The 22,989-nt window shown below is 37.9% G+C and overlaps 1 protein-coding gene across 8 annotated transcripts in view; it reads right to left on the bottom strand.

Annotated features, from left to right (window-relative positions):
• LIN52 (lin-52 DREAM MuvB core complex component) overlaps positions 1-22,989 on the bottom strand; it is a 112,553-nt gene that overhangs the window by 88,251 nt on the left and 1,313 nt on the right. For 5 of the 8 annotated variants that reach the window (XM_046647828.1, XM_046647831.1, XM_046647826.1 and 2 more), the window contains exons 2-5: positions 17,004-17,078; positions 14,951-14,988; positions 11,651-11,717; positions 9,868-9,951 (exon numbers count right to left, since the gene is read on the bottom strand). In XM_046647828.1, the coding sequence (XP_046503784.1) occupies positions 9,868-9,951; positions 11,651-11,717; positions 14,951-14,988; positions 17,004-17,078 (264 nt within the window). Of the gene's footprint in view, positions 1-4,808; positions 5,220-8,514; positions 8,600-9,867; positions 9,952-11,650; positions 11,718-14,950; positions 14,989-17,003; positions 17,079-22,989 lie in introns of those variants that run through there. The other 3 variants (XM_046647830.1, XM_046647832.1, XM_046647827.1) reach the window with 3 other exon arrangements.

Here is a 22,989-nt window from a genome sequence, read left to right as displayed (position 1 = left end):
GCCTTATAAAGCGAGCCAGAGAAATAACCCTGATGTCAGGCCACAAAGAAGAATACGCGGGGTGTACAAGTCCCAGTTATTCTTTCTCTGACCTCCTTTGTACATTAAAACAAAAATTAATAGAGCTGACTGTTCTTTAGAATTTTATCTTGATGGGAAATAATTTCTAAATATAAATGGCCACTTTTTCAAAAATCACAGGTGTAGAGGGTAGAAAAGTCTACCATACCACAAGCTAGTTTAGAAGCAGAAGCTTTCTTTTGGTATCACCACCAAAGAAAGTTGTACCAAATAGTTTCTGATGCAGACAACTTCATCACTATAGACTACTGGGATGAAGTATCAGGATTGAATGGGGAAGTCTCAATCTTTTTACAATAAAATGTTACTTTTAAAAACTATGGTGATTAAATTTAGACAAATTACAGTTCTGCTGAAAGTGTTAAACAAACATACAAGATTAGACTATAAATTAGCAGAACAAACTATATCAAAATAAGCTAAATTTCTTAAAACTTTTTTAGATGCTAATATCCTCAGTGTGATCTTATTTGCTTAATAACTTTTTAGCCAATCTTTTCTTTATAGTACCAAGGTAATTTCAAACTAGTTGAAGTAAATGAGTATAAATTCAATTGGGATTTTTATTCCTCTTACAGCATATAGTAAAGTGAAATCAAAACAAAGGCATCAAATTCAACACCTCTTCCTGAACAAAACACTCAACAAACTAAGAATAAAAGATAACTTCCTCGACCTGACAAAGGGCATCTACAAAAACCCGACAGCTAACATCATACTTAATGCTTTCTCCCTAAGATCAGGAAGAAGACAAGGATGTTCATTCTTGCCACTTCTATTCAACACTGTTTCCAGAATTTCTAGCCAGGGCAATTAGGCAAGAAAATGAAATAAAAGGCATCCAGATTAGAAATAAAGAAGTAAAATTATCTCTATTTATAAGATGACATGATTCTGTTTTAGAAAATCTTAAGTAATCTACTAAAACACAATTAGAATTAATGAGTCCAGTAAAGTTGCAGGATATAAGATCAATAAACAAAAATTAACTATATTTCTCTATAGTTAGCAATCAGCAAACTGAAAATGAAATTAAGAAAGTAATTCCATTTATAATATCATCAAAAAATAAAATAGGTATAAATTTTAACAAATGAAGTGTAAAACTGAGACTTTGAAAACTACAAAACATTGTTGAAAGAAATTAAAGATCTAAATAAACAGAAAGACATAACACATCATAAATCATCTTAACATTGTTAAAATGGTATACCCCCCCAAACTGATTTAGAGATTCAATGCAATCCCTATCAAAATCCCAGCTGACTTCTTTGCAACAATCGACAAGTTAAAATTCCTATAGAAATTCATGGGACCCAGAATAGCCAAAACAATCTTGAAAAAGAAAAACAAAGTTGGAAAACACACACAGCCCAATTTTGAAACTTACTACAAGGCTACAGTAATCAAGACAGTGAGGTACTGGCATAAGGACAGACACATAGATCAATGGAATAAAATTGAGAGTTCAGAAATAAACTCTCACATTTATGGTCAATTGATTTTTGACAAGAATGCCAAGGCAATTCAATGGGAAAAGAACAGTCTTTTCAACAAATGGTGCTGAAACAACTGGACATCCACATGCAAAAGAATGAATTTGGATCCCTACCTCACACCATATGCAAAAATTAAGTTAAAATGAACCAAAGACCTAATTGTAAGAGCTAAACTATACCTCTTAGAAGAAAACATAGGCATAAATCTTTGGGACCTTGGATTAGGCAATGGTTTCTTAGTTATGACACCAAAATACAAGCAGCAAAAGAAATAACTGATAAATTGGACTTCATCAAAATTAAAAACTTCTGTGCTTCAAAGGACACCATCAAGAAAGTAAAAAGACAACTCAGAATGTGAGATAACTTTTGCAAATCATATATCTAATAAGTGACCTGTTTATAAAATATATAAAGAAGTCTTACAATTCAATAATAAAGACACAATCTAATTTAAAAATGGGTAAAGGATCTGAATAGACAGTTTTCCAAAGAAGATATGCAACTGGCCAATGAAAACATGTTCAATATCACTAGCTACTAGGCAAATGCAAATCAAAATCACAATGAGATACCACTTCATCCACTAGGATGGATATAATAATAATCTTTTCAAGTGAATAATAACAAACATTGGCAAGGATCTGTAGAAACTGAAACCCTTATACACTGCTGATGGGAATGTAAAACAGTGCAGCCAGTATGGAAAACAGTATGACAGTTCCTCAAAAGGTCAGATGTAGAATTACCATATGACCCAGAAATTCCACTCCTAGTTATAAACTCAAGAGAACAAAAACATGTATCCACACAAAAACTTATACATGAATGTTTATAGCAGTATTATCATACTAGCTAAATAGTAGAAACAACCCAAATGTCCATCAACTGGTAGATAAATATAACGTGGATAACTGGTGGATAAATATATCTATACAATGGAATACTATTTGGCCATAAAAAAGAAGTATTGATACATGCTACAACATAGATGAACACTAAAAATATTATGTTAAGTGAAAGACACCCATCACAAAAGCCCTCATATTGTATGATTCCATTTATATGAAACTCCAGACTAGAGAAATTCACAGAAACAGAAAGCAGATTAGTGGTGGCCTAAGTCTGTGGAGTGTGGGGGGTAAATAGGGAGGACTGCTTATGGGTAGAGTTTCTTTTGGGGGTGATGAAAATGTTCTAAAATTCATTGTGGTAATGGTTGCACAACTCTGAATATACTAAAAATCATTAAACTGCACATTATAAATAAGTGAATTGTAGGGCATGTGAATTGTATCTCAATAAAGCTGTTCTAAAAAAAAAAAAAGAAAAAAGAATAAATGTATTAGAGCCCAAAGCTTTAGACCTAGTTTCAAATGGCATGATCGGCTACTTTCCCAATTTTCACATTGTATTTAAAAATATGTCAAATATAGCCAGTAAGGAAGTCATCTGCATGACTACTAAAAGGTTTGTAGCCTCAGACACAAGGGGATATTTTTTTTAAAGGGTAAAAACCGCTAAGAATCAGTATTTAACAGGATTCATAATAGTTCAGTGGGTCTTAGGAATAAAGCAAGCTATGTGCTGTTGTAACTTACAAGGCTAAATTAGGATCATGCCCAGGTCATTAGAGTGATGGAGTAGGGTTCAGGTAGAGGATAAACCCAATCCATTATCAACAAGCTTCACACTGTTTTTACTATGGGAGGTTGATCATCTACTATCTTAAGAGGAAAAGTTCCGGACATTATGAGATCTTCAAATGTTACTTCTCATCAATAAAACACAAACTATCCAGGGGCCGGCCTGGTGGTGTAGTGGTTCAGTTCACGCGCGCTGCTCTGACAGCCCATGGTTCACAGGTTCAGATCCTGGGCACAGATCTAGACCATCGTCAAGCCACGCTGTGGCAGCAATCCACATGAAATAGAGGAAGACTGGCACAGACGTTAGCTCAGCAACAATCTTCCTCAAGCAAAAAGAGGAAGATTTGCAACAGATGTTAGCTCAGGGCCAAGCTTCCTCACAAGATAAATGAATGAATGAATTAATTAATTAAATAAAACAAAAACTATTCAAAAAAAGGACAATTTCCAGAAGCTTCCACCTTTTCAGTTTTAAGTCAATGGATTTCATTAGAAAAATTCTTTCATTTCATTTGAAGGCATCAGCAGTTGATCATTCAATCAGCAAATACACATTGCATATTTACTATATGCCAGGTACTCCATGGGCTACAAAGCCTAAAAATATGGTTTTTACCTTAAAGAGTTACAATCAATCCAAGAGATAAGAAATGTATCAAAAATGTCCCAGGACGGTAAAAGTCTATACAAAGGAAACAAATGAACTGCTCTAGGAGCAATTTGGGAGGCCAGGAAAGAAAATTCACTTTCCAGATCAGGTATGAAAAGGAAAGGCTGATGAAAGAGGTAAACCTTGGACTGAATAATGAAGGATGAATGAAAGTTCTAATATAGTCACATCGCTTAACAATGGGGAGACGTGCTGAGAAATATGTCATTAGGCAATTTCATCGTTGTGCGAACACCAGAGTGTACTTACACAAACCTAGATGGCATAACCTACTACAAACCCAGGCTACATGGTACTAATCTCATGGGACCACTGTCATGTACGCATTCCGTCATTGACTGAAATGTTGTTACGCAGTGCACGACTGTACTAGAAATAGGTCAGGGAGGGCTTTCTGAGAAAAAGGAATAGCACGAATGGAATTAAGAAGACGGAGAGGTCTTCCAGAGACAGTAAGTATTTGAAATGGGAACCATGCATGATGTTTTGGTAGGGGAGAAGTAAGTAAAAAGGCTAGAGATTACACTAGGGCCAGAGTGTAGAGGATTCTGAATGCCATGCTAAGGAATTTGAATTTCATCACATGGGTAATGAAGTACTACTGATGACATGGGCAAAGGACAAACAAAGAAGCAAATGGTACTTTAGAAAAATTAATCTGCTAGTGGTAAACAAGATGAACAGGAATGGGGTAGTGGAGAGGCAGGGAGGCCAGTTAGAAGGTAACTATTAACAGTTCCAGTAAAACAGGAAGGACATTGAACTCAGATGGAAGTAACAGAAACAGAATTCTTTATATGATAAAGCAGTTTACAATTTTTTGTATTTCTATATATTCCATGGGAATTTCATATAAATTAACTGCCCAAGTCAAGCCAAGGGGCCCCAATCATGAGAAGCTATAAATGCCTATACAAAAACTTATTTCATTCCAAAATCTGCACACCATAAAGGTTATCGAGACATAATCACGTACCAAATCAAAGGGCAAGGTCATCTTCCAAAAGACACAATCTAGTTACTATCAGCCCTAGAAGGTTCACATTATTTCTACACTAACATTTAACAACGCTCTAGGGAAGTGACAGACAATCATGTTTTGAGGACAAATATTTTTTGCATTTTTTTTCTTTCCATCATCTTTATCAGTGCAGATATTTGCATGAAAACAGGATCACTGGTCCTTGGGGATTCATCAGTTCCTATTGCTTATTTTTCATCCATGTCATCCTTTCAATTAATGCAGGAAAGAGGACTGAGACATCGAAACACCAGATTAGGGTGTCAAGTAAATGTCAACCCCTAGAGTAGATGAATAATCTGTAAGGACAAAAAAAAGATCTTGCTTTTATGCAAATACACCATACACAATAAAACAAAGAGAGACTGTATCTAAGAAGTCCCATACATATCAATATAATTCTTTCAAATTCTAAATTTAAAAACTATTTTCTATATGTCAGTTAATTCATTATGATCAGGGAAAATGAGACAGTTGCAAAACACTGCTACAGAAGTTGAAATAAGGCTGAATTTTGAACTAGAAAATAATGTTGAAAAATCTCAGCTATGCTCACAGGACTCACCTGGCAGAAAGGAGCATTTCTGCCACGGAATTTTGGTTTTGTGCTTAAGGTGGCTGAGTTAGGTGATTTCAAATCCCCACCTCCAAAGCTTTAAGTTTTAGAAATGCAAACACTTAGTAATAATGGCTTTAACTGTGTGGATTTAAAACTAAAACAAACCACATCAACTTTCTGATTCTGTAGAAAGCCATTAAAAGACTTTATTGATGCTTAGAGAACTGACTCATTATTCTAAAAACTGGTAAAAAGAAACAATCGTTTATCCAGTAAGAACAATTTTTAAAGTAATAATAAAGAGTTAATAAGATAAAGCCCATCACAGAAAATTCTAGCTAATAAGAAAGAATGACAGAAGTAGAATATTACCATTTTGCAACCTGTAATAAAATAGTGGACCTAGGCAGTTATCAAAGGCCGATGGAGAATTTGACAATGAATAATATAGCAGACTAACAATACCTTTGTCAACTAATTAATCTTAATATCACAAAGAGAGACAAGCAGACATGATGTATCTTCTGACAGATGTAAACAACACCATTTATGAAATATCCTTGCCAAAATAAAAATAAGAATCAAGCCTAGGGGGCCAGTTCCATGGCCGAGTGGTTAAAGTTCTGCATACTCTGCTTCAGGGGTCTGAGTTCACAGGTTCAGATCCTGGGCGCAGACCTAGACCTACCGGACGCATCAGCCAAGCTGTGGAGGCATCCCACATACCAAGTGGAGGAAGACTGGCATGGATGGTAGCTCCTCAACACCCTCAAGGATGTTTCACTTCCTCAAGTGAAAAAAAAAAAAAAAAGAGGAAGATTGACAACAGATGTTAGCTCAGGGTGAATATTCCTCACCAAAAAAAAGAAAAAAAAAATCAAGCCTATATCTGTGCAAGCTTCTAGATCTAACTAGCAGGAGATAAAAAGGGATAGATGAACATATTAAGCACTACCAGAGGGATATGAGCAACGAAATCCAGAATGTGGAAAATTCTACAGAACACATAACTAGGTTTAATAAATGACAAAGGAAAATAAAAGGGAGCTGCAACTATGACAGATTAAAAGAGACTTAAGAGACATATCAGTCAAATACGGTATATGAACCTTATTTAGAGCCTGATTCAAACAAACCAACTGCATACGTAAAGACAATTATGAGTTAATCTGGGAAATGTGAATCCTGATTGGCTATTTGATGATATCAAGCAAGTTAGTTAAAATTTTTTAGGCACAATAATGGAATTGTGGTTATATTTTTTTAAAAAAGAAAGTCCTCATCTTTTGAAATCACATATCAAGTTATTTAGCAATGAAGTACTATGATACCTGCGATTTGCTTTAAAATAATTATGCAAAATTGGTATAAGTGAAATAGATTGGCCATATATTGACTATCGAAGCCAGGTCATGAGTACATGAGGTTATTATTCTATTCTATCTTGGTATACGTTTACAATTTTCCATAATAAAAAGTGGTAAAAAAAATACTTCATTATCTTTCTGAGTAGGAAAGCAGAAAAAGAAAAACCGAACAGAGGGAATATAATAATTTCAACTACAACTAACTAAAGATAATACTGTTGATTAACATTTGGTACATATAGGATCTTATATATAGCATAATATATTTGATAATATAGCATCTTCTTTTTTTTATTTATTTTTATTTTTTTAATTTTTTTTTATTGAGTTATTGATAGGTTACAATCTTGTGAAATTTCAGTTGTACATTAATGTTTGTCACTCGTGTTGTAGGTGCACCACTTCACCCTTTGTGCCCACCCCCAACCCCACCTTTCCCCTGGTATCCACTAAACTGTTCTTGGTCCATAGTTTTAAATTCCTCATATGAGTGGAGTCATACACAGATTATCTTTCTCTCGCTGGCTTATTTCACTTAACATAATTCTCTCAAGGTCCATCCACGTTATTGCAAATGGAATGATTTTGTTCTGTTTTGCAGCTGAGTAGTATTCCATTGTATATATGTACCACATCTTCTTTATCCATTCGTCTGTTGCTGGACACTTAGGTTGCTTCCACGTCTTGGCTATTGTAAACAGTGCTGCAATAAACATTGGGGTGCACAGGACTTTTGGGATTGCTGACTTCAAGCTCTTTGGATAAATACCCAGTAGTGGGATGGCTGGATCGTATGGTAGTTCTATTTTTAGTTTTTTGAGGAATCTCCATACTGTTTTCCATAGTGGCTGCACCAGTTTGCATTCCCACCAGCAGTGTATGAGGGTTCCTTTTTCTCCGCAACCTCTCCAACATTTGTTGCTATTAGTTTTAGATATTTTTGTCATTCTAACGGGTGTAAGGTGATATCTTAGTGTAGTTTTGATTTGCATTTCCCTGATGATCAGCGATGATGAGCATCTCTTCATGTGCCTATTGGCCATCAGTATATCTTCTTTGGAGAAATGTCTGTTCATGTCTCCAGCCCATTTTTTGATTGGGTTGTTTGATGTTTTGTGGTTGAGTTGCAAGAGTTCTTTATATATTAAGGATATTAAGCCTTTGTCAGATATATGACTTGCAAATATTTTTTCCCAGTTAGCGGGTTGTTTTTTTGTTTCAATCCTGTTTTCATTTGCCTTGAAGAAGCTCTTTAATCTGATGAAGTCCCATTTGTTTATTCTTTCTATTGCTTCCCTTCTCTGAGAAGGCATGGTGTCTGAAAAGATCCTTTTAATACTGATGTCAAAGAGTGTACTGCCTACGTTTTCTTCCAGAAGCCTTATGGTTTCAGGTCTCACCTTTAGGTCTTTAATCCATTTTGTGTTTATTTTGGTGAATGGTGAAAAAGAATGGTCAATTTTCATTCTTTTACATGTGGCTTTCCAGTTTTCCCAGCACCATTTGTTGAAAAGACTTTCTTTTCTCTATTGTATGCCCTCAGCTCCTTTGTCAAAGATAAGCTGTCCATAGATGTGTGGTTTTATTTCTGGGCTTTCAATTCTGTTCCATTGATCTGTGCACCTGTTTTTGTACCAGTACCATGCTGTTTTGATTACTGTAGCTTTGTAGTATGTTTTGAAGTCAGGGATTGTGAATATAGCATCTTCTTGATAAGGCGAGCATAAAATTTATTTCATAAAAAGAATTGACACTGAGAAACAAAGGATTATTATGATCATTACAGCTTTTATTAGCCAGAGCTAGAAACAGAATCAAGTTGTATATGATACAAGTCTTGCATTCACAAATTTAATAATCGCAGCTTGCCTTTTCATTATAAACCCTGGAGTTCCGTGACATACATGGTAATTAGTACATTTGCCAAGATATAAACTTTACTCACGAGAAATGACAGTACACAGAGGAAAGCGAGGTAACAATGTGAACCTAGCAGACCACCTAACAACCACATCTCAAAGCAGTTTGTTATTTTCTGCTCCTTGATTCACGAAGTGATTAAAAAATGTTTTCCGGGTAAAAGAAAGCCAACTGCTAATCACAGTATTGAAAATAAAGAGAAGATAAAGATGGCTAAGGAGATGGCTAACTATTAGTCAAAAATGGGAAAAGATACAACCTATAAAGAAATAATTTTAAACTAAAAGAATAGAAAGCAGACAGGAATAAATGAGAACTTTTAAAATATTACTTATGGTAGATCATGTTCTTGGTCTGCTATCTATCCCTTCCATTGGGGAACTAATTGTTCCCTCCAATTCCATGTGATTTGAGTAGACTGACTCTTCCAATCTGTGTCTGCACCCAGGACCTAGGCCTGGACCATCAGAGTGTTCCATGCTACCTGGCTGAAGTACTGGTTCCGGGATAGGTATGTGAGCCAAGATGGAACACAGTCCTCACTAGGACCTTTCTGTTGGAATGTTCAGAAAACACGTTCTTTCTCTAGGGAATTAAGAGACTGAAAACCGCATAAACTCGAGCTGTTCTGGCCACCTTCCCCAGTTCTAGGAAAAAGTCATCTGCAGCACCAAAGAATAAGACTAATACATGAATGAAGCAAAGCCTTGAGATACAAAACAAAAGCAAGAACAAGAGCACATCTCAATGACATCCATAAGAGTCATGGAAGTAGATATTCTCCAAGCTATTTCTACTCCTGGAATTTTAATTTACGTGAACTAATAATGTCCCAGTTTTGCTCACGCTAGTTTGATTTGACATTCTATCACTTAAAACTGAAAGGGTTTCCAATATACTTTTACTGTACAGAGAAAAATAACTTGTTACCTAGTAAACTCAGTAATTATTCCAGCACACACTATCATAAAAGGCACACTTTAGATTACAGTGACTTCTTACCTTCAGAACACCTAATAAAGATACCTTCTGAATTATAGCTAGAACTCATCATGAAATACACAACATGCAACCCTGAATAAATGTGATCTGGGTACTCACACTCATCCAGCCCCAGCTGATAGGCCAAGTTCTGTAGGCCTCGTACCTTCTCCATCAAATTAGCTGTGGTGAGGCTCCCCAGTTCTGAAACAGAGTCATTTATTTCAATACCATTTCTTTCCACTGTTCTCTAGCAACAACTCATTTGGGCTGGGAATCCTTGTTATAAAAGTTTTCAAGCTTAATTTCTAGCAAATACGTAGAAAATGCATCCACATCTCTTCTCATCCAATCATTCCCTCTATACACACACACACAGACACACACCCACCCCAGTGGATTTATCCCACTACTGCAAAATGCCTCAGATGAGCTTACCCACTTAATGAGAAGAGAGTTAGTATAGACACAATAGTAAATTATGTGTTTTATCCTAAGGATCTTTTTATAACATTTACTTTGCCTATCATACAAAATAAATACACCATTAAAATATGAAACTTTGTGATCTGACATAGCATTGAGAAAGCCCACAGACACATCTCTGTCTTGCAAAATGGACACTGTCTCCACTATCATTTACAAAACAGCAACTACTTACTGCTCCCCATTTCCCTAAGTCCAGAAAGCAAAGACTAAATATTAATCCAAACTTTCCCTTCAAATCAAATTCCTCTAAGACTTTTTAAGTTTATCAGATAAAAAGTATACTTAAAATAAAAACTTATTTTCCAGATTTTCATTTGACTGGCACTCATTCCTTTTAGGTTTAAGACACAAGTCAATTTGCTTGGAAAATAATACTAGGATCCTTATTAAAAATTTAAAAGTTTCCTTAGAAAGTACATACTGATGGGATATTATATAAATGTCTATTTGGAACATTAGAACAATGAACCTGAGATGCCCTTGAGACTTAATTTTTCCATGGTTGGTGGAGGGGATCTGCATTTAAGCATTTCATACAGAACAATGAACTACTTCTGAAATCAGATGAAGATGTTACTTTCTCCCACTTATCATGCCACATTCATTATCCATATCAGGCATACGCAGACTTTCTTGATCTGTTCAGCTGCTTAAATAGTTCAAGAATCCCAGATTTTTACCTTAATTTCAGTCTATTACTTCACAACCATCATGAATCTTATCACCAGAAGGATGATAAAAAATTAAATAAAGTAGAGCAAAATCAAGGAAAATTAATGTTTTTTAATTTAAATTTCCACTTTGTGGTTGAGTTCCGAGTCATTTATCAAACAACAATATTCACTACTTACAGTATTCTTTATGGGAGAAATTGATGGGACAGAAAGAAAGAAAAGACAGGTCTTAACCCACTAAAGGTTTGTCAATTAATAGTACTGACAACAATATATGGCAGTAAATCCTAAATAAGGCACTTGTATTACAGTGGCAAGAGACTAGACTTAAAAGATCAGAGTTTAAATTTTAACTCTTTCTAATAAATCTTGGTTAAGTTAATCTCTAAACTTCAGATATCATCATACCTAATTCACAGGATCTTTATGAGAATCAAATGAGAAAATTTATGTGAGAGCTTTTTGTTAACTATAAGCATTATACAAAATAAAGTTAATATTTTAAGGGAATTTAGCAGCGGAAGAAATCATCATGACTGAGTCTTAAATTGGCAGGACTTCTACACGTGGAGAAGTAGAGAAAGGCATTTAGATATGAAGAACTATGAATAAGTATGGTTACGTAGGCAGTCTGGTTGCAACCAAGAATACTTTTAAGGGAATAGTGAGAGAAAAGTTGGAAAGGTGGTTTGGGGAAGAGCATAAACATCAGGTTAAAAGAGGCCACCAGCATTGCTTACCTTTCAACATGTCGATGTCATCACGTTCTATTTCAGCCATCCATTTTGGTGGAGAGCTGGTAATAGGCTGTCAGAACATAAGCATATATATATCCATTGAGACACATACAAAACGTGAAGAGACCCCACTCTTCCTTCTTACAGGAAAAGGAGCTTGTCACATAGCCTTCAAGTAGTTTGAAAATTTTGGCAAATTACAATTTCAAAAACCCCGATTCTTCCAGGTTCAGACATGGCCTATAAATAGTCACCTTACAAAATAATACTGCTCACCTTTTAAAGTAGGTATCAGAGAAATGATCTTGGGAGAATTAGGTCTGACTATCATTAGTGTTTTAGGCACAAAAAGTTTAGTATAGCAGCGAAAGAAACTACTTGAAATTCAGTTCTGGTGAAAGCCTACAGCTGGACTGTTTGAAACAATCATCAATAAGTAACATTCTCTGGCAGAGGAGAAGATTCAAAGAAGAATCAAGAATAATAAAATCCTTACTTTGAATGAGAGAAGACAGTATTGATCAACATTTGAAACTACATTTTATTGTAGATATTTTACAAAATTTTAACTTTAAGTTATCTTCTCATTTCTGAAAGTGAACTTAACAAAATATGAAGGAGAGCCCATTCTTAGAATAGCTTTGGGGCAAGTTTTCAATCCTAGTTGTATACAAGAGTTATCTATGCAACTTAAAAAAAAATACAAATGTCCTGGCCACACCCCAGATGTACAGATTTAGAACATCAGGAGCTGGGGAAGGGTCCGATGGAGAGTACAGAGCAAGGGACATCACATATGCATTTTTCAAAAGCTCCACAGCTGCACACTGGGGATTCTGTTGTGCAGACAGGTACAGCTGAGCAAGACTGCTTCAGCTTTGAGCCCTTTTCCTTTATTTAAAATTAACATTTACTGGGGCTGGCCCCATGGCTGAGTGGTTAAAGTTCTGCATGCTCCACTTGGCGGCCTGGGTTCACAGGTTCGGATCCTGGATGTGGACTTACTCCACTCATCAGCCATGCTGTAGAGACATCCCATACACAAAATGGAGGAAGACTGGCACAGATGTTAGCTCAGGCTAATCTTCCTCACCAAAAAAATTAAAATTAACATTTGCTTGCCACTATGTGACAAGTAAAACACTTTAAATGTATCATGTCATTTATTTTCCAAATCAACCCTGTGACACAGGTATTATTATCCTCATTTTACAAATGAAAAAAACCAAAGTAGAGGAAGATAATAAATCACCCACCCCAGTTCACACAGCTAGTGCTACCAGGATTCAAAACCCACGAAGCCTGAGTTCAGAAACTACTACTCCATACTGCCTCCTGTAGAAGGCTGTAGGTCAAACTCACCATTTCTACCCCCAGTAGGGAAACAGACTATACCAGGGAATCTTAACCTAGGGTCCTAAGATGGCCCTCAACCCACAGAAACAAAACTCATAATGATATGTATGTGCACACTTCTAGGAAAAAGGTGTAAATATTTAATCAGATTTTTAAGAAACATTATACTCAAAGTTTTTTTTTTTATAATTTTTTTTTTTTTTTTTTAAGATTTTATTTTTTCCTTTTTCTCCCCAAAGCCCCCCAGTACATAGTTGTATATTCTTTGTTGTGGGTCCTTCTAGTTGTGGCATATGGGACGCTGCCTCAGCGTGGTTTGATGAGCAGTGCCATGTCCGCGCCCAGGATTCGAACCAACGAAACACTGGGCCGCCTGCAGTGGAGCGCGCGAACTTAACCACTCAGCCACGGGGCCAGCCCCTATACTCAAAGTTTTTTTAAAAAATACTTATTTATATTTACAACTTAAAATACTTAGTTGTAACCAAATATAATTAACTGAAAACTAAGTATGAATGAGAATCTAAGAAAATTAATTCAGGTCCTTTTTACTCAATCTACTAAAGTTGCTATAATAATTATAATAGTGACTGTGGATTGTTTATTATGTCCTAGACACCATGCAAAGTGTTTAACATGCATTATAGCATTTTATACTAACAATCCTATGAAGTAGTTTCAGCTGAGAAAACTAAAGCTCAAAAATGTTAGGAAACTTTCTCGGGTCACAGATAGTTATGTAGCAGATTTCAGGATTCAAATCCGAGTGGGTCTGACTCTAAAGCCTAGCTACCCTGCACTCCTCATGCTGAGGCCTTATTGGATGCTAAAGCAGCACAGGCCAGTTTTCACACAATCCCAGCTCTTGAAAAAATGAAAGAAGCTACAACATCAGACTCCCTCTGAACAAATACTCTCATGGGACCTGAAAGCCACAGGCCCAGAGGGGCCTTAATATTTAACTCAGCACCTTTAACTCTAATAATGAGTAGAGAATGCTAAGTATATAGTAAGGTACTGTGAGAGTTATATTACAAATCCCCAAGGGCATGATTTAATAGAAAGAGTACGGGCTTTGGAATCAGACATACCTGTGTTCAAATCTTGGCCTATCACTCACCAGGTTTTGGGCAAGTAACTTAACTTTCAAGTTTCTCTGTTGGTGCTTTTAACATTGGGCTCAAATGCTTCTAAGCACAGTCTTTAGAGTATGGATGCTGGTAAGGAGACTAATGGGTTCAAAGCCTAGTTCTGCCACTTATAACTATATCCTCGGGAAATATACTTAACCTCTCTGGGCCTATTTCCTTGTCTGGATGATAATAGTACCTATATCTCACATGGTTTTGGGAAGATGAAATAATACATGTAAAGTGCTTATAACAACGCCTGGCATATGGTAAGCACTATGTAAGTGCTAGTTAACATTATAATCATCATATTCTCCTGGTGTGGAATATATAAGAAAATATATTTAGAGCATCAAGCACAATGCTTGGTGCCCTGGAAGTGGAAAAGCTGTGCCTCTAATGGATGTTTTCCTTTAGATTTCTGATGGGCCACTGAGAAATTTCAAAGAGCTCTAAGGAAGTATAAGCTAAGGTCTTAATGCACCAAAAAAAGGGAAAAGCCTCAAAATCATAGGTTGAGCAAAAGAATACTGGCATTACATTAAATATTTCAACTGCCTCACCTTAAAAGCTTTTAAGCTGAGAAAAGAGGCTAACCAACAAAGGTCAAAACACCAAAATAGAGCATTTGGACAGAGGAAGACATTATCATCAATTAACATGATGATAATATAAACAGATTTCCAGGGCTACAGTTACAAATTGATTTGAAGGCCATGACATTATTCTTAAAAACAAAGAAATAAGAGATATTGGAACTTTTACCCAGGGGCAAAACATTGGATAAACTTCATTAGGTAAGAATGATACTACTTACACTTTTGAAGGAAGCTGCAAATTCAGCAACGCCTGGTACTTAAAAACAAAAAACAAACACAAACACAACATTATTCCTTCAATAAACATTTCAGTGCTCCGGACAAAGAGGATTCAGATAAGAAGAAACCAGGGGCTGGCCCCGTGGCTGAGTGGTTAAGTTCGCGTGCTCCGCTGCAGGCGGCCCAGTGTTTCGTTGGTTCGAATCCTGGGGGCGGACATGGCACTGCTCATCCAACCATGCTGAGGCAGCGTCCCACATGCCACAACTAGATGGACCCACAACAAAGAATATACAACTATGTACTGGGGGGCTTTGGGGAGAAAAAGGAAAAAAAATCAAAAAAATCAAAAAAAAAAAAAAAAAAAGAAAGAAGAAAGCAGCCTTGTCCTCAAGGAGCTTATAGTCTGGAAGAGGAGAGAGAGTAAACCAATAGCTATAACATTTTTTAAGTGCTCCAAGAAAGATACCAGACGCTATGGGAAGACCCCCCTCGCAAAAAACAATGTAAATCTAAATCAGACTGAGGGGGCAAGAAAAGCTTCTCAGAGAAAATAATGCCTTAACTGAACTTTGAAGTATCTGGAGTGAGTTGTGAGCTGGACGAGAGGATGGTGAGATACAATAATCCTTATCAAAAAGTTTAAATTTCCTTTTTAGGTATGCTGTTCTGTCAATCCAATTGTTTATGTAAATGTCTCACAGGAAGAATCACATTAAAAATAAAAAGATAACCAGATATTTAAAAATAAAATAATGCTCAACCTCACTAATAAAAACAAAAAACGAAACAGAAAAACCTGGGGCCAACCCCAGGACCTAGTGGTTAAGTTTGTGTGCTCTGCTTCAGCAGCCCTGGGCTCGCAGCTTCAGATCCCAGGTGCAGACCTAGCACCGCTTGTCAAGCAGTGGCGGCATCCCACATAAAATAGGAAGAGTGGCACAGATGTTAGCTCAGCAACAATCTGCTTCAAGCAACAAGAGGAAGATTGGCAACAGATGTGAGCTCAGCGTCAATCTTCCTCACATACAAAAAAACCCTGTAAAAATAATAAAGATCAGTAACATCCAATATTGCCTAGTATATGAGGAAATGGGCATTCTCTTACACAGCCACCCTCTTCCATGTGCACAAAGATATACATGCAAGGACATACGCTGTTAAATTGTTTGTAATATCAAAAACTAGATAGAACTTAGGTTTCCGAATAAGGCAAGAATACATAACCTATAGTATACCTATACAAGGGAATATTTTAAAAGAATGAAGTAGATCCATACCTACCAACTTGGAAAGATCCATTAATAAATGACTAGGTGGAATAAATTAAGCTGTAGACCATGTACATATGATCCCATCATTATAGTAAAAAAAAAAAAACAAAAACCTTCTATATACTTAAAAATATATATTTATTTGCTTATCTGCATAAGCATAGAAAAGGTCAAAATATCTATAGTAAACTATTAACAGTGGTTAACTTTGTAACAGTGATTGAAGGAGGTGAGGAAATACTTTATGTATCTCTGTATTGTTTGAACTTATTACAGGTGTAGTTTTTTAAAATTATTATTTTTTAAAGGCTCCCTATCATTTCCTGAGTTACACTGTGTTCTGAGAAAATAAAACCACCAAACAGCTATTCTTAACATTGGACTACAGAATTCAGTCTCTTCCCTTCAAAGTAAAAGAAATTTTAAGGGGCTGGCCCAGTGGCATAGTGGTTAAGTTCGGGTGTCTGCTTTGGCAGCCCGGGGTTCACCGGCTTGGATCCTGGGCACGGACCTACACATTGCTCATCAAGCCATGCTGTGGTGGTGTCCCACACAGAAAAACTAGGAGAACTTACAACTATGATATACAACTAGGTACTGGGGCTTTGGGGAGCAAAAAAAAAAAGAGGAAGATTGGAAACAGATGTTAGCTCAGGGCCAATCCTAAAGAAAAAAAAATTTTATTCATTACAGTTAAACGATAACTGTTCAAAAATCTCCCTCAAAGTAGCAGTAGTTCTCCTGCAACGATTCTGATACAAAGAAACCAAAAACTTACACTGTTCTGGCCAAAGGTCTGGTGAGGCGCGGTCAAGTTTTTCAAAACTTAGCAAAGATGCTTCCAGGTCTGTCCCTAGAACAAAACACGCAGATGAGCTAAGAAGACGCAAAATACATTAATTTATATTTTATGATGCTTCAATCTCAAAGAACATAACAAACTGGAAGACTCACCTGGAAGTCTAGAGATTTGAGTTCTATAACTACTGATGCTACTGGGCCATATTATACAAATAAATCATTCTTCCTCATCAAACCTTTTCAATCTCTAAAATGGGAGCGATATTTTAATAGGGTATTAGGAAAAATGAATACCAACAAACCCACCTGCATCTTCACTCATACTTTCCTCTAGTTACAATCAATTAACTGTCCCTGCTCTGAAAGACAAACTCCTCGGCTATGGTTCTGTATTTCATCTTCTCTTGCTTTGTCAAAAGACATCATCTTGAATCATCTCTCTTTTGCACAATCAGTTTCTACCTTCTCTACTGGCTCATACCCAACAGCAAGCAAGCCTCATCTAGAATTTCCCTTCTTTGAAAAAACTCTTCCTTGACCCCATGACCTCCTCACCCCTCCTATACTGCAAAAGTTCTTGAGTTGTCTATCCTGCTGTCTCCGCTTCCTTACCTCACATTCTCTCCTTAACCCGTGACAATCAGGCTTCTGCCCCTACATGCATGGAACTGCTGTTGTCAAGGTCATCTACGACCTATGTTGCTAAGCCCAGTGGTCACGTCTCTGTTCTTTGATATGTGACCTCTTCGCAACATTCACACACTGACCACTCTCCTTGAAACACTCCACTTCCAGCTTTTATAAAACCACTATACTGGTTTCTCTCTTACCTCACTGACTCCTTCTTTAGTCTCCTCCTCCATTCAGGCCCCATCCTGGGCTGGCTTCACTCTCCTCCTAAAGTCTCAGGAGATCTCATCTAGTCCCATAGCCTTTACCATCATTTATATGCCAATGACTCCATATTTTCATTTCCAGTTTCAATCTTTCCCCAAACTTCAGAGTTGTATACCCAAATGGCTACTTGACATCTCTCTCCATTTACATGTCTAAAAAAACCCTTAAGTCTAATATATTCAAAACCACACTCTCCCAGTAGTCTCCATCTCAAAAAAAAAAGCTCCATCATGAACCCCAGTTCTTAAACCAAAAACCCAGATGTCATCCTTTATGCCTCCTTTTCCATCACCCTTCCATAACCAATCCATTAGTAAATCCACTACTTTCTATCTCCAAAATACACCTTGAAACCAATTAATCCAAGAAACCATCACTTCTCTCTTAGACTACTTCAATAGCCTCTTAACAGTCTCCCTGCTCCCATTCTCACTCCTTCCCCACCCCACCACCACAAAGTAGCCAGAACTGATTTTTTAAAAGTGTCAATCAGTTCATGTCACTCTCCAGCTTAAAGAACTTCTTCCCAGCTAAATTCATGAAAGTACATCTATCACGCCCTATGTCTGACCACAAGCCCAGCTGTGCAAGCTGTGATGGGAAGGCATTGGAGAGACCAAAGAAAAGACGTGGAGATGGTGCACGAGACACAAGCATTTACTGGGAGCTTACATCCAGGGAGTCCAGCAGCCCAGGCTATTCCCCAGGATGTAGGCCAAATCACCAGAGGCAACCAACCCACCTGGTGCTGGCATGTGGATAACACTGGACCCTTACCTCTCTCTGACAGTTGCCGGTATGCCCTTACTTGCATAGACACATCTGAGGCTGCTGCAGGCATATTCCAGCAAACAGGCCGCACAAAAGACCCACCATAAGAGGCCTAGAACACCTCTGCACTGATTATGGTGTCCCCACAGACATTGACAGTGACCAAGGTACACATTTCACTGGCCACCAGGTGCAAAGATGGGCTGATCAAATGGACATACATTGGCATTTTACAACCCCACAACCGTGGAGTTGGTGGAATGAACCAACAGCTTGCTGAAACAACAATTAAGAACAGACGACAGGACCCTAGCCCACCGGACGAGATGCCTAACAACTACAATACATCAACTGAATGAACGTGAAAGACGTACCTGACCCAGCGCATATCGGATGTTGACACACGGACTTAATATGATAGTGTGCCCATAGACAAGAGCTTACCAAGTAGAAAAGCTACAACCACAGACAGGCACTCAGAACAACTTGCTTGTGCCTCTGCCTAAGAAACTCCCTACCAGGACCCATGTGGTCACTTGGCCTGGGACTGGTGGGGCCCCACTGGTGTGGTCGCTTAGCCCCTTGGGGGACAGGCTTAGAACAGGATATCACAGTAATGCCCTTTATTGTGGGGAGACCACCCAAAACCCCCAAACTTACTAACCCAGGGCCTCCAATTCTCCAAGGCACTTTCATCCTTCCCCTCTGGTGTGTCCTTGTTCCTCCCTTATCCTACACCACTGCCCCTACGGCACCCACACCAACTGGACAAGTAGTGTGGTACTGCCATCCTGGCCTGAAACCACAGGTTGGTACCATACTAACCCAAGACACTGCAACCACATGTTTCTTGTTGGACGGTCATGACCTCCCTGTTTTTGTTCCCTCTGAACATCTTACTTTTCATCCTTAGGACAATGTGTGCTAACCTCACCACTGATTGGGCACACACTGTTGCTAAATTACCAAATTGCTCCAACTGCTGGGTATGCAGTGAGCCGCCTCTCTCTTCGACCATGGGGTTACCATGGTGTCTCGAAGCTGCCAATGTCTGACTGGAGAGCCCTGCAAGATTGGAGGATCGCCTCCCACCTTCCCATTCCTACTCCCCTCCAGCCAAGTAACCTTTCAGTGCCCTCTTACAATGCCACTCAAGATTACATCTTTCAGTTTGTGTGTAAGCAGGTTAACATAACCCTAAAGGCGGGATACTCTGTTTTTGATGGCATAGGATGGTTAACTGCTGTACAAATAGACTTAAGAGGTACCCTTTCCTGGTGTACTGAACATCAGAACAACTCTGTACCACCAAACGAAAGTACCTCAAAAGTTATGGGGTAGACACCTGAAACAATGTGTAACCAAACAATTGTTATGACTGCTGATACATGGCTAAGAAAACAAACCACCACAAAAAGAGGAGCCTATGCCACTCTGTGGGGATGGTTGTGGGCGTGTGATACTCACGGCGGGCCCTATCTTCCTTATAATTGGACTAGCAGATGCACATGGGGACACCCCTACATCCCTGCATGCATCCTGTCTTCTCTTCAACAGCTTCCTTCCAACTGGGAGGCAGTTCACACACGTCATTGTGTGTGACACACTTCAGGATGGATTTACCCCTTCACCATCTTTTCCCCACAGGCTACAGCCACTGATGTAGAATGGAAAGTGTCTGTCTTAGTCCAACGTATGGCAGCAGTCCTAAATAACACCAGACACGCTGTAACACTATTAAACGAGGAAACATCCTAAATGACAAAAGTAGTTTTACAAAACAGAATGGCTCTTGACATGCTCACTGCTGTTCAGGGAGGCACTTGTGCTCCAGTAAAGGTAGAACGTCATGTCTATATCCCGGACAATGCTCATAACATTTCTTCCACAACAGCCTCCTTACGTACCCATATACAGGCCATCGATGCCTTGTCTCCTGACCTGGTCTCTGCTTGGATTCAATCCTGCCCTTCAACACAGCAGAAAGCATCCTTTGGCATTCTTGCCTTTTTATTATTGCTTGAATTTTCTTGCTGTGCTCTCTACTGCTGTTGTGGTCTATGGTCGCAATGCTCCTCTATGTGTCTGGCTCAAAGGCATCCACGGAAGAATGGTGCAATAAGACTGTAAGGGCCATTTAGACACATGGGGGGTGGAGTGTAGGGCCTTGCTTGCCCGGCAATTACCTACATGCCCTATAGTAACTATGTGCCATCCTGGCCCCCTTCAAGGAAAGATGCCACCATCTGGTGTCTTAACAATCCCGGATCTGCTTATCTCAAAGAACATCACGTCTAGAAGGAACACAGAGCCCTGCTACACGAGCTACTTACTGTTCTTTGGAATGCTAGTCATGCAAGGACAGCTCTTCTTGCTAAGCACGTAGCCTTTGTTTCCCTGCCTACTTAAGCAACTGCCTCTCTGTTGTCAGGAGCGGTGCGCAACCCCATCCAGCTGGCTGCTCCCGGACTCCCTGTACATAGGTTCCCAATAAACACTTAAGTCTCATACCCTGTCTCTGGGTCTTTTCTTCAGTCTCTCTGGCGCCTTCCCATCGCAGCTCACACAGCTGGGCTTGTGGTGAAACATCCTATAAAATCCTAAGTGACCCAGTCCCTGCCTAATTCTTTGACACCATTTCCTCTCCACTCTTGCCTGGGCATACAGTAGGTGCTGGATATTAATAACAACCGTCAACATTTGTTGAGTACATATTGTATGCTCAGTATGCTACTTAGTTGCATAAATTAGTTCATTAATGATATAGACAGTAGTTGTTAACATTTTCTAGACAAGTCACATCTTTGGAAATCTGAAAAAAAAAAACCTGGACTTACTCCCCAGAAAATGTACATATGTATAAAATTTCTCAACATGCGCTTTTCTATAAACTGAATTTTCTTCTCAAATATTCTAGAAGAATTTCCAACAGCATTCTAATTGGTAAAGAACTCAACTCTAATAAATCACCTTAACTAAAGCATCCAAAAATGGTAGCAAAGGAAAGCTGTGCGTAACACAAAACATCTATTTTCACATGCCTAAGGAATGTTACTGATGGGAAGCTCAATCATAACAAAAATAAACTTACTGGGAGCAGGATCCAATAACCAACAAGGGTGTCCTTATGATACTACAATCTGGAGCACAACTCAGACTCTGCTGTGAGTCTTACTCTTATAAAGTAAGTAATTAGATGGCTTTACTTGCTTTTAATTCTCTCCTTTTCAAATAAGTCACAGTAAATTTGGCATTAAAAAGGCAAACATGTAAATGACCTAAACTTTTTTCAAATAAACATTATTTAAATTAAATTTTAAAGACAGAGACAGGTGGAACACTAAAAATAGAAGTGAGGTAGCTAGGCAGTGGAATATTTTAGGATGAGATACTTATTTAGAAGCTGAATTTAAGTTCAAAGTGCTCCACTTGATTTTGTCAGATTAAAAAGAAAAGATTAGGTGGAGAAGGGTGAAATTCTGTGAAAGATGAGAACAAAAACTTTTAAATCAAGAGTGCAAGCAGAGTGATGGTGGAAATGGCTAGAAGATCAAAGGAAAAAAAATATAATGTTTCCAATACTCTTCCTGGCCAAAGAAAGGAAAAGAAATTGAGAGAAGACAGGGAAAAATCAAACACAAGGAATATAGCTCTAAAATCTCCAAAACTGATAAATTTATCATTTTAACCATTTTTAAGTGTACAGTTCAGTGTCATTAAGTACATTCACATTGTTGTGCAACCAACATCACCATCCATTTCCAGAACTTTTCACCTTCCCAAACTGAAACTCTGTAGCCACTAAACAATAACTCCCATTCCCTTGGCTGACTTTTTAAATATCCTTTTTTTTCATGGCTATTAGCTCAGGGCCAATCTTCCTCAGCAAAAAGAGGACTGGCGGTGGATGTTAGCTCAGAGCTAATCTTCCTCAAAATAAATAAATAAATAAATAAATGCCCCTTTTTTCCGGCAAGAGAACATTTTAACAAGAGAATATCCAGGCAGGAGAAAGAATCTCTTTTGATTTTCAACACCCATAATTTGTTATACAGTCTGTACCTTCACTCAAAAAACTTAAGACTCTGTTAAACATGAAACTTAAACCCAAATAATATATTATTTATGCATATATCTAATCACTCTTTCAATAAATGTTAATTGAAGGCCTATTGCTTTCCAGGCACTGTGATAAGCCCTGGGATCCAACTACGAACGACATAGACTTGGAATTTATAATCTAGTGTGAAAGGGGCAAAGTTAACAGAATAACTACGCTGACAATGAAGGTACCG

The sequence above is a fragment of the Equus quagga genome, chromosome 20 (assembly GCF_021613505.1).
Source record: "Equus quagga isolate Etosha38 chromosome 20, UCLA_HA_Equagga_1.0, whole genome shotgun sequence".
NCBI lineage: Eukaryota > Metazoa > Chordata > Mammalia > Perissodactyla > Equidae > Equus > Equus quagga.
The sequence above is the reverse complement of the archived record's forward strand: the minus strand, read 5'-3'. Positions and strand labels throughout refer to the sequence as shown.